General features: G+C 41.9%; 1 protein-coding gene across 1 annotated transcript in view; it reads right to left on the minus strand.

Annotated features, from left to right (window-relative positions):
• Nucleotides 1–4,118: 4,118 nt before the first annotated feature.
• Nucleotides 4,119–14,843, minus strand: part of KCNG4 (potassium voltage-gated channel, subfamily G, member 4) — a 17,012-nt gene continuing 6,287 nt past the window's right edge. The window contains exon 2 of the mRNA XM_008940781.1: nucleotides 4,119–4,904. Coding sequence (XP_008939029.1) covers nucleotides 4,119–4,904 — 786 coding nt within the window. The remainder of the gene's footprint in view (nucleotides 4,905–14,843) is intronic.

A 14,843-nucleotide genomic window follows, 5' to 3' on the forward strand; every position in this document is an offset into this window, starting at 1 on the left:
CTGCTAAGGTTCTCCTTAAGCACTTGATGCTGATAATCCAAGTTACTGAGCTGTTTCCTCAGTAGTATTCTGAGTACAGATCTCTCTTGCAGTGAACTAGCTTTAGGATAGATTATTTTCACCTCTATGTGAGCTTTTCGTGGTGATCAGATATTGACATAAGGAACACTAAACTTTTCAGAAAAGTAAGTTTCTTGTGCCCTGCCTAGGGCTCAGGGAAGTGGTGAAGTCCATTTAGCTCAGACAACCCATTGCTACAGAAGCAACATATATCACAGGAGGGAATTTAATACTTGCAGTAAAATGTGCTAGAATATCTAGCTTTTTACCATGCAGAAGTCAGCTTCTATTTAGGAAACATGAGCATTATATCAGCCTTTTATCAGTTCTAACTTTAACATGTGGCTAATAATTTATTACTTGTAGAAGTGAAAACTTTCTAATGCACCTTCAGGGAATGTGCTGTACTTTCCATTTCCTTGACCTTCTAGGCTTTCATAATTATTTATAGATTACTGCAATATACTAAAATAATGTTCTGAACAAAAAATGAAGGAAAAAAAAATTCTTTCCTTAGAAATAAAATCAGAGGGGGCACACTGAGTGTAATTTCTATCAGCAGATGTGCTTAATTGTTCAAAATAACTGCAGAATTCTGTTTTGGTATGTTTGAAATGAAAATACTGACTGATGCAACTTTGAAATACTGCTAGAAATTATCCATCAGATATGCAGTACACTTAGTGAATTCTTTTGTAGTGTACCCCTAAAAATGAAAATATTGACTGATGCAACTTTGAAATACTTCTGCTAGAAATTATCCATCAGATATGCAGTACACTTAGTGAATTCTTTTGTAGTGTACCCCTAAAAGAATGTATCATTCCCTCCAATGAATTTATGTGGCTTAAAAAATAACCTTGGTCATAATTATATTATGAATACTAGTGACTGGGTGCAAACTTGGGGTTGTCTGAGGTGGGGGAAAAGCAAATTTCAGGACAGGGGGTGGAAATAATAAAATACTGAACCTATGAAATGAATGGAATTTCATGAGTGGAATTATAGTACATCCATCTGATGTAATGCTGTTCTACCAGAGGAACCAATGAAAGTCAAAGAGGAGAAACAGCTGGAGAATAGCTGGGAGGTACAAGGGCTGCAGTGAGAATTAGAAACAATCTGCAGAATCCCTGAAGAATTGAGAGCTAGGTCAAAGCAAAGGTCTTAACCCCTCAGTGCAATTTCAGCATCACACTTCTCCAAAAAAAGCATCACGTTGGGGAGCTTTGTGGATCCCTTCATCATGCAATAAGAGTTGTGGCTGTACCAGAGTCTCAACGAGAAGCTTAAAAAGAGATGTAATGCACTGGTGGGGGCTGAGCAATGTAGTTTCACCTGGATAATGGGTCCTGTTATTCTGCTGAGATTCAGGGAAAAGGCTTTGAACTGAGAGAAGCTGGATGCCAAGTACCTAAACTGCTCTTTTAATTAAGTCTTATTATGAAATGATATGATCTTGGCAACAACAGTATCTGCTAATTGTAACTGCTTGTTCTGAATTTGTTACTCAGTTGAATTAGACAGGAACTAAATGTTCCTCTCAACATATTTTTTTCCCTCCCCAGTAACACAATGAATCATGAAGGACATTTTCTATGAAAGCTGGTGCAGCCCAGACCCAACTCTAGGAAGAAATTAAGTTAGAAACAGAAATACATGTTATGGCCCTGATTCTGCTGCAAGGACAAGCACTTCATGGTTAAACATTGCTGACTTGTTTGTTTGTTTTACCTCCGTGTTGCAGCACAGTCTTGTATTGTGTTTTGGAAGAACTTACACAAGTTGAAATGCTTGACTGAGTCCAGGTTTGGATTGCTGGGAATTTGGATGTGTGCTATGTCCACAACCCCACCTACATCACAGAAATGTTTTGGTGTTAAGCTGTTACAAGTACTTGGGCAATAAAAACCTCAATATTTTTCCAGCTGTCTACAAGTTTAGAACAACTGTGGCAGGACTCATTTTCTGTGAGACCATGTTGAACTAACTCCTGAACTGGCAAGAAATTGGTTAATTAGAAAAAAAAAAAACAAAAAAACAACAAATTGGCTTCATTGTGGAAGTGTTTGTGTTTCCAAAGGATGTGTTGGTGGAGAGAAATGTCCTTTAGAAGACGTGGCTGTTCTGTGGCAGGATACATGTCCTGGCAGGTCAGGAGGGAGCCAGAGGGGCAGAAGTGGACTCTGCTGGGTATTGTGGCAATGTCACAGGCCAGACTGGGGTTGGATTTGTTTGCTATATGAGTAGTCTTACTATAGAGAATTGCTGGCAAAAAAAAATAAATGCTAATTGCAAAAAATAAATATAAAAAAATCAGATGGACCTGTACATAAACCAGCAGAAATTCCACACTTTATGTGGCAAATATAAATGCCTGTCATCTAGTGTCAACTCGTTCCAGTTGTGTTGGAACATCCCATCTATAATCTGCTACAGTTTCTCTGGTTTAAATCATAAGGTCAATAGCAAGATAAATCCAAGAGATTAATTGGAGTCACGTAATCCAAAATGTGCCAACAACTGTGCTTTTCTGTTCCTGAGCCGTGCAGCACAGGGAGGAGAGGAGCCAAACACTGAAATTCCCAAAAGCCTGCAGGAAGTTGCACAACTCTGCAAGTGACCCTGTTCCTGTGTCTGTGCAGGAGACAGGTCACCACATCTGGAAGTACCCCCTGGGCTCCAGATTGCACCGTGCTGTGCCTGGAAGCTGGGACTCAATGGTCACTTCGCTGAGCTTTGCTCCATCACGAGGTCATGGAGACCTTGGTAAGATTTAAGACATGGGATAACGAAAGCAGAAAATCTGATTAAAAAATAATTTAGGCCTTGATTTGGAACTTAACCCCGTGCCAAACATTTGGCGTGTCAGAGTTCTGAGGGTGTCAGCAGCACTGTTTGCAGACTGAGGACCCGGGAGCAGATGCAGGAGTTTGCTCAGCCCCAGCTTCATGTCTTGGTATCAATTGTCACCAACTGCATTCACAGCCCCTAAAAGGACGATCTGTAGAAGATGATCTAGGCTATCCCAGGAAGTTCATTGCTGACTTCTGTGTGGTCTTACTGCTTTCTTCTGGCATATCCCTAAAGGGGCACCTCCCATCTGTGTGAGGAAATCACTACCACTGCCTCTCTGGCAGTCATTCACCTCCTTCTTTGCTATTTATACCTTTGGATGCTTCTGACCTCTCATCTCATTTTCAATAACTCTATTTTTTATCTTTCTTTCAGAGAAGCCATCACCGTTCTGTGAAAAAAGATAACACCAACTCTTTTAATATGGTCAATAAGCTTGGGGATTTTTTTATTCCTCATTATTATTTTAAATAAATATATGAAAAAGAAGTCTGAAAACTCTTGCTGTCTAATATGAAATGTTTACAGTTTGCAGACCACAACTGCATTTCAAGCAAATTTTGTTGCAGAAAAGAAGTATTTTATACAATAGCAGTGCAGTTTGTGCTTTATAGATTGATATTTGTAGATTGATCATTGGGCTACAGGCAAACTTTGAAAGCTGTCACACACAGTGCTTTTATTTAAGCTTATTAGTGGCTTTAGATACAGAATTCAGATTTGTATCGAGGCTTCTTCTGGAGGCCTAGTAGATGAGCATTGTATAAACAACACTGGTGCGTAGCCCTAAAGAATCCATTCTAATGCTTGCCTCAAGATATTAATTGCAAGAACATTGGAAACTCAAAGGCAAATAATATAACAAGTGTATTTTTGCCAACAAAAGCTGGTTTGTTTGCTGCTCATTCATTATCAGGTATTCAGCAAGTTACATGACTGGCGGAGGCAAAGGTTGTTCTTATTAGTCATAGAGAAGGATGAATATTTATTATGGAATAAACTCTGACTTTTGACATTCTCCAAACCTCCAGCTTCATAACCATGTGTTGGAGCTAGCTGCGTTGGCTTCACTGCTTATTGTACCTATGCTGGCAGAGCAAAAGAACGCCGTAGCCTATGGTGTTGCTTTGCTTTGGGTGTTGTGTTGATGTACGTATGTGTGTATGTCTGCTCCTGTTCCTGAGGGTGTTTTAGAGCCAAGCTTAGTTCCCTTTGTAGATGTATTTGATTGGTGAGGCTTGCTCCTCCAGGACCAGGCTGTCTGTCTCATTGAAGGTGTCGCTCTCTCCGGAGCGGTTGGCGTTCTTCCCCCTGCTCAGCCGGGACTGCAGTCGTTCCTGCTCCTTCCTCAGCTCCGAGTAGGAGTGGGAGAAAGTGTGGAATATGGATGTGGCAGGGAAAGACATGATGAGGATCCCACTGAGGATGCTGCTGAGAGCCACCATCTGGCCTGGGACGCTCCGTGGCACCATGTCTCCGTACCCCACCGTGGTCATGGATATGATAGCCCACCAGTAAGAAGCAGGTATGCTGGTAAATTCAAGCACCTTCCCAGACTCGTTCTCGGCGAGATAGACCAAGGGGGAAAACAGAGTGACAGCCACGCACAGGAAGAGCAAGAGGAGGCCAAACTCCCGCGTGCACTTCCGAACTGTGAGGCCCAAGGTCTGCAAGCCCAGGGAGTGCCGGGCAAGGCGCATGACGTACAAGATCCTCAAGGCACGTAAAACCCGTAGCACCAGCCCCACCTTCTCCAGGTAGGTGTTGCTGCTCGGCCTGTCGTCCTCCTCGTTTGAGTCATCCTCTGAGAAGATGAGGGAAGCGTAATAGGGTGAAATAGCCAAGAAGTCAATGATATTCAGGGGTCCTTTGAAGAACTGACACTTGCTCCTTGCCTGGATGAATCGGAGGCAGAACTCCAGGGAGAACCAAGCCACGCAGACGGTCTCTATGACGAAGATGTAATAGCACTTCTGGGAACACTCGCCCTGACACAAAACAGAAAGCAATTAAATAAAAGAACAGTCTGTGAACCAACATCCAAAAAACATGAAAGAAGAAACAATATGTATCTGCTTGAGTCACTGGTATCAGAAATGAACATCTCCCAGCTCGCGGGGAGTCAGGTGGCAGCCACCTTTCAGTGGGGGATAGACAATAAAGGAGCATGTGTGAAAGATCTGAATGAAGAGATTTATCAAAGTTCTTATTTTTATTATGTTGCTTCTTCCAGTCTAAGTGAACGAAACTCATCTCTGTATAAAGTCTTGGCATGCAGTCTAGAAGTCCCAAAAAGTTCCAACTTTCTGCTCTCAGACAGAGAAACAAAAATGAAAACAGAATCAAAAAAATCTAAACAAATTCATTTAAACTTGACTGCTTTATAAGGCTGTGCAAAAATCCATTTCTCTTCAAAAGGAAGATTAAAGTTTGAATGTCTCTATAAACTTCTGGAGCTGTTCAATGCGTGGTGCTGTCCATGCAAATATTTTAATCTGAAGACAAATAAATACCCACCCAGTAGGTGAAACTTGCCTTGAAGAATGCCCTCCTAGTACTGAGGCCACATGCTATGAGCAGTATTTTCTTTGTTTTGTTATCTAAGAAATTGTACTTTAGCTACTTTGGACTCACATTTTTTGTTTCTGTGAGCTGAGCTTAAAAAAATGAAACCTCATTTGGCCTATTCCAGTGACATGAAGAGGAAGATGATAAATTAACTTGTAATTATTTGGCTGAGAGACTTGTCCTCTAGTGATGGACAGTCATGAGGTTCCATCCATCCAAAGAGAGAGGCAGAAGGTGGGCACAGGGGTTACAGGGACTGAGGTGCACACACTGCCTCCATCACAGGCACAGTGTCTGCTCAAGGAGTCCAGCTGGCAGAAAACAAACCAGGTCCTGCCACCACTTTTTGCCATATAGAAGGTAAAAAATATCAATAAAAGCAGCATGCACTGCTTAGCAGTTGGACTCCTGCCCCTGAAAGGGACATTTTTTTTAGATATTGATGTCATTGCTCTTTTACACACCTTATCCACCCTATTGACACGTTCCTGCACCTGCACAGAAAATTAATATTGAGAAACCTGGTCTTGTCATTCAGCTAAGTCTATTTGTTTTGCTTTTAAGCATTGTGAATAACTTTATTGAAGAATGCCACCCAAAAGGTACTGGGATGATATTTCCACAGTGGCAGGCTGCTTTTCACATTTCATTCTTGCCTTGGTGCAGATATTGGGATTACAGGTGTAATCCAAAACCAGTTCAAGTGCACTGAAGTCTGTCACAGACTTTGCCTAACTTTGAAGCAGCCTTGTGTGCAATTGTTTGCTGAGAACATTCTCAAAACATTTGTCTATGAAGTGTACAGGGTTTGAATTTTTGGTAAAGATGAGAAATCCCAGCTGGAACTGGGCACCAGAGAAGGGGACTGCTAGTATTACAACCCTTTGGAATTCCAGACTGGACTCAGAATATGGGTATTCACTGCATGTTCCAGAAAAACCAAATGTAGAAGGTGCCAATTTCATTTTAGATTTTTAAGCTGCTTGAAAATGAATATTCAGCAAATAGCTTTTTCCAGCTACAAATTCAGTACATAAAGGCTTAGCAAGGTTAGAGTCTTCTTGTTTTCTTGCTGAAAAAGGACTTGAATCTCTGAGATGTTCAGAACTGCAGAAGATCAAGCAGAATTAGGGATTGTGGAGGATCTGTGCAGAGAAAGAACCTCTTCTTGGGAGAGCAGAGTGGCTATGGGTTATGCAGCAGTAGCTGCAGACCCTTGGTTCGTGAAAGGGTTTTTGGGAACCTCTGTAGAATGAAGTTGGGGCTCTGTATGTGGCTGTCCTCATAGCCTGTCTCTGAAATTGGCAATTTAGAGGAACAGTTCCTGATACAATATTATACTTTCTCAGCCAAATTTCATGAGCAAAACTGATTAAATACACCATGGGAAACACATACCCCTACTACTAATTAAACTTACTACCAATCTTCACGTTGCAATGCAGTGTTGGTTTTTTAGAGTGCCTCGTGATGGAATTACTGCTGTTCCTGGGGGTGACACATCTTTGTGCTCAGGCAGTGTTTCTAGTGTCTATAGCTATCTGAAGTTCCCCAGGTAAAATGGTAACATAACCTTTAGGTGTATTTGTAGCTCTATAGCACTGTAGGGGATTTTTCCTCTCTTTGCACGACAGACTGTCAAGATCATAATTCATCTCCTAAAATAAACACTTCAGAAGGTAATGAAGGCTTGGCCCTGCTCGAGTTATGTTTACAGGATCAGGTTATAGCCCCATTTGGAGCCCTTGCCATGGCAGTGCCCAGAGTGCACTGATGTTTGCAGAGCTGCTGACTTGGCTTGATGAGATTGCTTGCAATCAGCACTTGTGTTGTGCAGTGTTCACTTTTTCTGAGTTGTAAATTATTTGTACAGAGCAGCCCGGACTCTGCCTGTGGTCATTCTGGTGATGTAGCCTGTGAATTATTCATTGCTCCCATCCAGATTTATTTTATTTATTGTTAACTGGACTGAACTGCCAGTACATCTGTTACTGATTTACCTTTATACATTTACAGGTGACATTGCTCTCAGATCATTGTGTTGCTTTCACCATTCTTTCTGTGGAGAATATAAGACAGGAAATTTTGTTTGCTGGAAGTTTTAACCATTAAGATCTAGGGTGTCTTTTGAATTGAGAGTGGAATTTCAAGGTATAGCATTGTTAAGGACTGGTTGGGAGATTTGTTTCTGCTCACCATCCTCGCTTTCCTCCCTATTCCCCCTGGGAAGTTATATATATTTAGAGAAAGCAATTTGTGCACTCAGCTTCCTAACAGCGTATTTCATTTTTCAGAAGAGCATCCTTCAAATCAAACTTTCCAGCAATGTCACCGTGCATTTTATTTCTCCTTTGTGCATAGTTGTGGATGTAAGGGATGGTGAGTTCTCCCCTGTTAGCACACTTTGTCATTTTTATGGACTTTGCCAAAGACATTTCAGAAATGCTTGCATATGATTCAAACCACAGTCCCTTTTTCTGCTGCCACAAACAAGAGTGACAATAGCACAGTCTCTGACACTGTGACTAATGCAGAGAGTTCTGGGCTGGTTTGTTAGTTTGTTTGGTTTTTTTTCCAAAGAAAGAGAAAAAGAAGGATGTGTTTGCTTCAGACATACCTACCCTACATGAAGGCATGCAGCAAAACCTGCCCCGTTTCTGTCAGAGGGAACTGATTTATCCATGCAGCACAGTAGTTCTCTGTGGAGGTGACTAACTCAAGCCCTAGAAATGATGCAGCTGGGCTACCATCTGCCAGCAGGGCCACTGCACTCCATCACATCCTGATTTAGTCAGTCCATGTACAACATCTGCCAGAAACTTCCAGGCCTTTTTCTCTGCCTCTATTTCTCTGTCATCAGTGTCTGGAAAGAGAGTATGAGACCCTGACTGTGGTATTTGATGAGAACATTGATTTCATTGATTTCACAGTGGGAGATAGACTTCATCCAGTGAGTTGGTATGTGAATATTTTGTATATTAGGAATATTTGTGTATATTCTGTGTGATACAGTTTAGATAGAATATCCCTCTCTAATGTCAGTCTCTTTGAAGGTTTTTGGTCCTTTTGAACATCCTGTTCAAAGGCAGTGAATATTGGAATAAAAGGGAAAAGGAGGAACTATTAAGTACTAAAGCAAATTTCTGTTTCTCCAAGTACTCTTGATGATTTTTAGGCCTCAGAGTGCTTTCTGTTCTGCTTACAGCTCTCGCCCAAAGGACAGGCAGAATAACATACTGATTTCAAGTACTATGTTTTTACCAAAATATGAATGCCTCTGTCAGTGGTAGATTTCAAATTTTCTGTTGTCACCAAATTTGCATCAGATGTTAATTCCTTTCAGTGAACTGCCAAATTAAGACCCAAACAGTCTGATCCTGGAAAGAGCTGGTGAATTTTTTGCATAAATGGCCAACAAAGGAATTTCTGTGCCACGACTTCTCTGTATTTCCTCTTTCTGAGCAAAGCAAACACACATTTGGAACATTCTAGCAGTCAGTGCTGCCAACACAAAACACAGCAAACAGCTCCCTTGACCTTGCCATTAACTAGAGCAGATTTCTGAGCTTTTATTTTCTGATCTCTGAGTCAAATTTGTCACTGACTTCTTTCTCCTCTCGTCTGCAGTTTTGCACCCAAAGTACTATGGTGTAGTGGAACCTGTAAAAGCTCCAAGCTAATATGGTGTTGACTATGAACATGAGGGATGGTGAGGTTTTATTTATAACTGACTACAACGTATTTTGGGTTGACTTTCCAAGAAAACCCTCTGACATGTTTTATACTGCTGTAGCATCGATCAGTACTCAAACTATCATCAATGCTGACAGGAAAACAGTTATCACAAAGCCAGTGGTGAGTGAGCATCTAACTCTTTATACTTCATTCATCCTGCAGATTTACTTCTGAACAATACAAGAATTATCAGGATTTATGGAACTTGTCCCTAGCTGAAGTTCTACAGCATATGATATAAATGTAATAAAATGAATGCCTGGTATTGATCTTACATGTGAGAAGAACATTTGGCTCAGCAATGAAGGCAACAATATTTTGTATGTAAAAAGATATATGCTGAGCCCGATGCCTGAAATACTTGAGTGATTTCTTAAATTTATAAGCCACCTTACAGAAGCAAAGTGGCTGTTTCAGACCTCTGTACCACCAGAGATAATAAGCAATTCGTGCTTCTTTTTCTTTATTGCCTCCTGCTGTTTAAGGCAATGGCTCATTTTCTGATTTCTCTTATAGTGTTTATGGTGTTATAGTAAAATTGCTCATTTTAGGATACTTCTATTAACTTCTCTTTAGATATGAAAAAATAGACTCATGGTAAAATATAGGAATATATGTCTTGTCTATCCACCTTGGTTTTCAGGTGCAACTCACTCTGTTACATTTTCTGGGCAAGGAAAAGAAATGTATTTTAGATAACTGGATGAGATCACCAAGGAACTATTATTATGCCCTCGGGGTCTGCTCTTTGGTAACCATTTATGTGCCACTTGGTTGCCCTTTAGGACACTTTATAATTGAAATATGGTCTGGAAAGCTCGTTCTGAATCATTACCTGATCCACCAATTAATTTCCTCCTGCCAAGGATTTTCCCCAATACCTTTTGCAGTGTACATTTACCCTTTCAGCCACTGTAAGGTGTTTTTCCATGAATGCTGAATCAAACACAAAATGGAGTGATACTCTGTAATTTGCAAATTGCACACTTTAATACGAACATAGAATCACAGGCTGGTTTGGATGGGAAAGGACCTTTTAAGGTCATCTAGCCCAACCCCCCTGCAGGGAGCAGGGACATCTGCAGCTAGAGCAGGGTGCTCAGAGCATCATCCAACCTCCCCTGGAATGGTTCCAGGGATGGGGCAGCAACCACCTCTCTGGGCAACCTGGGCCAGGGGCTCATCACCCTCCTTGTAAAAAGTTTCTTCCTTATATCTATAAATCTCCCCTCTTTTAGTTTAAAACCATCACTCCTTGTCCTGTTGCAACAGGCCCTGCTAAAAAGTGTCCCCACACTCCTCTTCTAAAACTGTTTGAGGATTCTGAGCATTTGTATCTGAGTCTGTCTGGCCTGTTGGCAGCTGAAGACTGTTGCACATTGATAGAAAGGGTGACAGGTTTTACCTCTCATGAGTATCAACTGGAACAAATCTCTTCTTTCTAATCCTCTGCAGAGCACCATGGAGATCAGTGGCACAATCTGAATGGCAAGGTAGTGGCTGACTACTTACCAGCAGGTTAGCAAAGTTTGGCACTTTTTGGAAAAGGGGTGTTATTTACCCACCTACACTATATCTGGCGGTGGAGTCTTCATATTTTGTAACTCATTCTTAAAAAAAAAGCCCAAACAAATCTTTTTAAAACAATTTTTGGAGTGTAAAAAAGAGAATTGAAACTATCTGAAAACATCAGAGGGAGACATGCAAAGTTTCTCTTAAGCTTAGAAAAAATGTGTGAAAAGCCCTGATATTCCCATTATATTGGAAGTGCAGAGCTGCAGCTTAAGAACTGGATAGGTGCCAACTTTCTGCCCCTGGTGTGACTGACTTGAAGTGGAAATCCATTGGCAGCAACCTGAACCTGTTTTCTGTGGTGTGTAATATGGGATTTCACACAATATATACACAGGGTGGAGTTGGAGATGTAGGACAGGCAAATCTGCAGCATTTCTTGTGATTACCTTTCTGTGCTTGCCATTAACACTGTTCATGATGACATTAGTCATTTTAAGAGTTTCCTGTGTCAAATAATCTGTTTCCTCATTAAATGGCAAAAGTTCCAACAATGGAGCAATTCTGTAGAAGGCTTTGCTAATGAGTACTGCTTGATCAGTATATGGATTGTTTCAGCATCATGTCATCCCTACAGAGATAAACATTTTCAAAGCTTTACAGTGGAAATCAACATCTACATCAGCAATATGTATATGTTTTGCTTATACAGCACACTTACCAGAAAGGCAACTAATATTATTTATGAAGGCAAGTTGATAAAAGTCCTTCAACCCAGCTAGAAGTCATGAGTGAACCACTGTGTGCAAACACTGCTATTCCCAGAGTACCTTTATGGAAACCAGCTGGTTTGTCATCGTAAAACAAACGAGTGATGAACAGAAAGGATCTGAAAGTTCCTCCTAGATAAGTCCACCCTAGGTGCAGTAGTGACGGGTTCTGAGTAAAGACTTATTTGGTGTTCAGTCACCCATACTAAACAGTCTCAAAACAACACAGGGAAAGAACTCATAAAGCAAAATGCTTGACACCCCTTGATTCAGACTCCTACTGGAGTCCTCAAGGAGAGTTTCCTTAAACATAGGTCCTGGACCTGCTTAGAACTCTGTGGTTGAAGACAGGCTGCGAGAACCTCATCATTCACACCAGAAATGTGCCTGGCCCTGTGGCTGGTGCAAGGTCCCAGTTCACATCTGCTAAACCTACACTGGCAGATCCCAAATTTCTTTGGCGTATTCGAGTCCAGCCAGTCACTGTTCAGACCCTCCCCTCTGATCCACAGACTGTGTAGTGGCCAGAGGCCAGTGGGACTGCATTGTGGCTACCGACCTGCCTGGTGCCTGCTTGTGCCAGCCAGCACTTGGTAGAGAGGCTTATCTCAGCAGGAGTGCTCTTCTTGCAGCCTGGCCTTTTGGCCCACTCAGAAAGAAATCACCCAGCCCTCTGTGCAGAGGACTTAGAAGCAAAACTGGCAGGAATTTTCCTCTCTAAGCCCCAGGTTGGCATTGCCTGGGCAGGGTTGTTTTCCAGCACTTCCCAAGGTCATACAGGGGCAACGCATCCTGGGCTGCAGCTTCTCCCTGGGCAGTTCCCCCTGGGGAAAAACACGAGAGCTATCCTGACAGTGAAAAACAAGCATCAGCTCTTGCTCCTGCCTGCCCCATCTCCAGGGTGGTGGGTCCATAGGGTGAGGCTACAAGTCTAGAGAGTGGTTAGACAAGAGCAGAGGCAGACCAAGACCTCCGCGAGGGAGACCGAGACCCTCACCAGCTCCCGGCTGCTCTTACCCCAGTTGGCAGCAGGGAAAGAACAGCTGCAGGGGAGAAGTCCCTGTTGGGATTTCAGCTGGGAAGTGCTGTGCCAGGCTGTGTTCCTGGCGTCCCTGGGGCCGTGGGATCCAGCTGCAGTGCTGCAGGTCCTGCTGCATCACTGCGGCCGCCGTGGCGCCCGCGCTGAGCCACGCTCTGCTGAGCCAGCTCCACACCCTCTGCTGTGGATCACTTCAGTGCCTGGGCTTATGGCCACAGGCTCATGCAGTGAAACCCAAAGGTTTACAGCCTGCTGAGAAGGAGCCTGTACCCTGATTTACAGAACTTACAGAGATCTACAGAATTTACAGAGTTTGTTAAGTCTGCGTATTCGGATCATAGAACCATTCCCCACTCACTTTGCTGTAGGGGAAAGAAGCCTGGACTTAGAAAAACAATCACTACAACTAGCACTTTTTAGGAAACTGAACTAATTTGGGGCTTTTATTAATGTGGATTTTAGAAAAAATGACAAAGGAAATTATTATCTCTGTAACCAACACATAATTCTCTCCTCTGGGGCAAAAGTATAACTAGAATAAAATATTTCCATTAACGTTTAAGCTTGGGCCCTTATTCTGCAAACATCATGAGAACAAGTCTGAAGAAGTTAAATTTGATTTAAAACAGTTGGTGGCCCCAGGGTGTTTGTGTTAGGAGAAAGGTGTGGATGTACTATCTTTTTTGTTTGTTTGTTTGATTTTGTTTTTCTAGTTAGAAACATAACAGACTTAACTTTGTGACTGTGAAGAACAATATAGTCAAAATGATGTGGATGTACTATCTTTTTTGTTTATTTGTTTTGATTTTGTTTTTCTAGTTAGAAACATAACAGACTTAATTTTGTGACTGTGAAGAACAATATAGTCAAAATGACAAGGTGTTTATCTGGGACTTTAGGAGGATGACCTTCGATGTCCATTTTTGCTGCTGGTTAAATCATTTGCCCTGTTACTCTTTCTTCTCTGCTTTTTTCCTCACTGCATTTGAAGTTCTTTGGAGCAGAAACTACTTGTTATGGTACTTGTGTAGTACAGGGTGTACAGTGGGGTCCCACATACGGTTGAATCTGTTATAAGGGAAAATACTAGTGGTAATAGGAGGTGCTAACACTGTGGGAATAAACACAACGTATGCAGTTCATGGCCCTGATGCTGCAATGAAATTAGCAATTAGATTTGGTCAGAATTAAAATACCAGCTTGTGAATTTGACTGAAGCAGTAGGCTGAAGAGTCCTCAAAGTTTTCCGTCATATTCAAAGAGGAATTTCTAAAGCACAGACAAATTTGGGTGGTTATTTTTTTTTAATACTTGTTGCATTATTGCTAGGAATAGGAAGAGGACTGCCAGTGAGGAACGTGTGTAGTGGCACATGGGGCAGCAGTGGGTTACTGCCCGTTGCAGAGCAGCTGAGTGTCCCCCCAGGATAGCGTGCGAAGCCAGGAGGCTTAGTGCTCTTGGGATACAGCCAAAACTGGAGGAACATAAGGCAAACTAATAATGTCTAATTGTGCTTTCTGAACATTGGACCTTGCACTGGCAGAGCCAGCTTTTGAAGGCCACACAGAATCCATTTACTCACTGGAGGGTCCAGACTCTCTAAAGAAAATTGGTTTTGTGGCAGCGAGGGTAAGCTGAGGCAGAGATCAGCAGTCTCTACCTGGTACAGAGCTGGGACAGAGCAGGGCTTAAATGATACCAACTTCATCAGTGTTGTACATATTAGATTTAATGCTGAAATGTGCAGTTCTGTCTGCAGATGCTTGGAAAATAGCTGCTTGTAATGTGGAACTATGAAATCAGAGCGGTGCAATCTCAAGGTCAAAGCTTTTAACGTTACTGAACAGACACACAAACCTCAAAAAAAAAAAGGCAGATCCCATAAAACACTGACTTATATATATATATATCAAAATCCCAGGCTTGAATATTCTGATTTCTGTGTTTCTTTCTTAAATTGTTATTAATTTGACTAATTTGGTCCACAAAGCAAATAAGTGAGCTGGATTCTACTGTGCCAAGCACTCCTGGTAGACTGGGAATTTTTTGGTGCTTCAGTGAAGCCCATTTTCCTGTTTTTAAATGCTGCAATACTTTGATTGCTGATCAGAATGGTTAGAAAGAAATCTGAATTGTACTAGATGACTAGATGAGTTAGGAGAGTGAGTGTCTGTCCTGATAAAAACCCAGAAAAGTTTGACCACCAAGTTACTGGGAGATACCCCTGCTTTTTGGGTGTATTCTGAGCAGTCCCCCACTTCACTAGCAGTGCTCTGTGCTAGTCATTGACAAAGATGTTTTTC

Source organism: Merops nubicus, unplaced genomic scaffold (genome assembly GCF_000691845.1).
Source record: "Merops nubicus isolate BGI_N331 unplaced genomic scaffold, ASM69184v1 scaffold6660, whole genome shotgun sequence".
In the NCBI taxonomy this organism is placed as follows: Eukaryota; Metazoa; Chordata; class Aves; order Coraciiformes; family Meropidae; genus Merops; species Merops nubicus.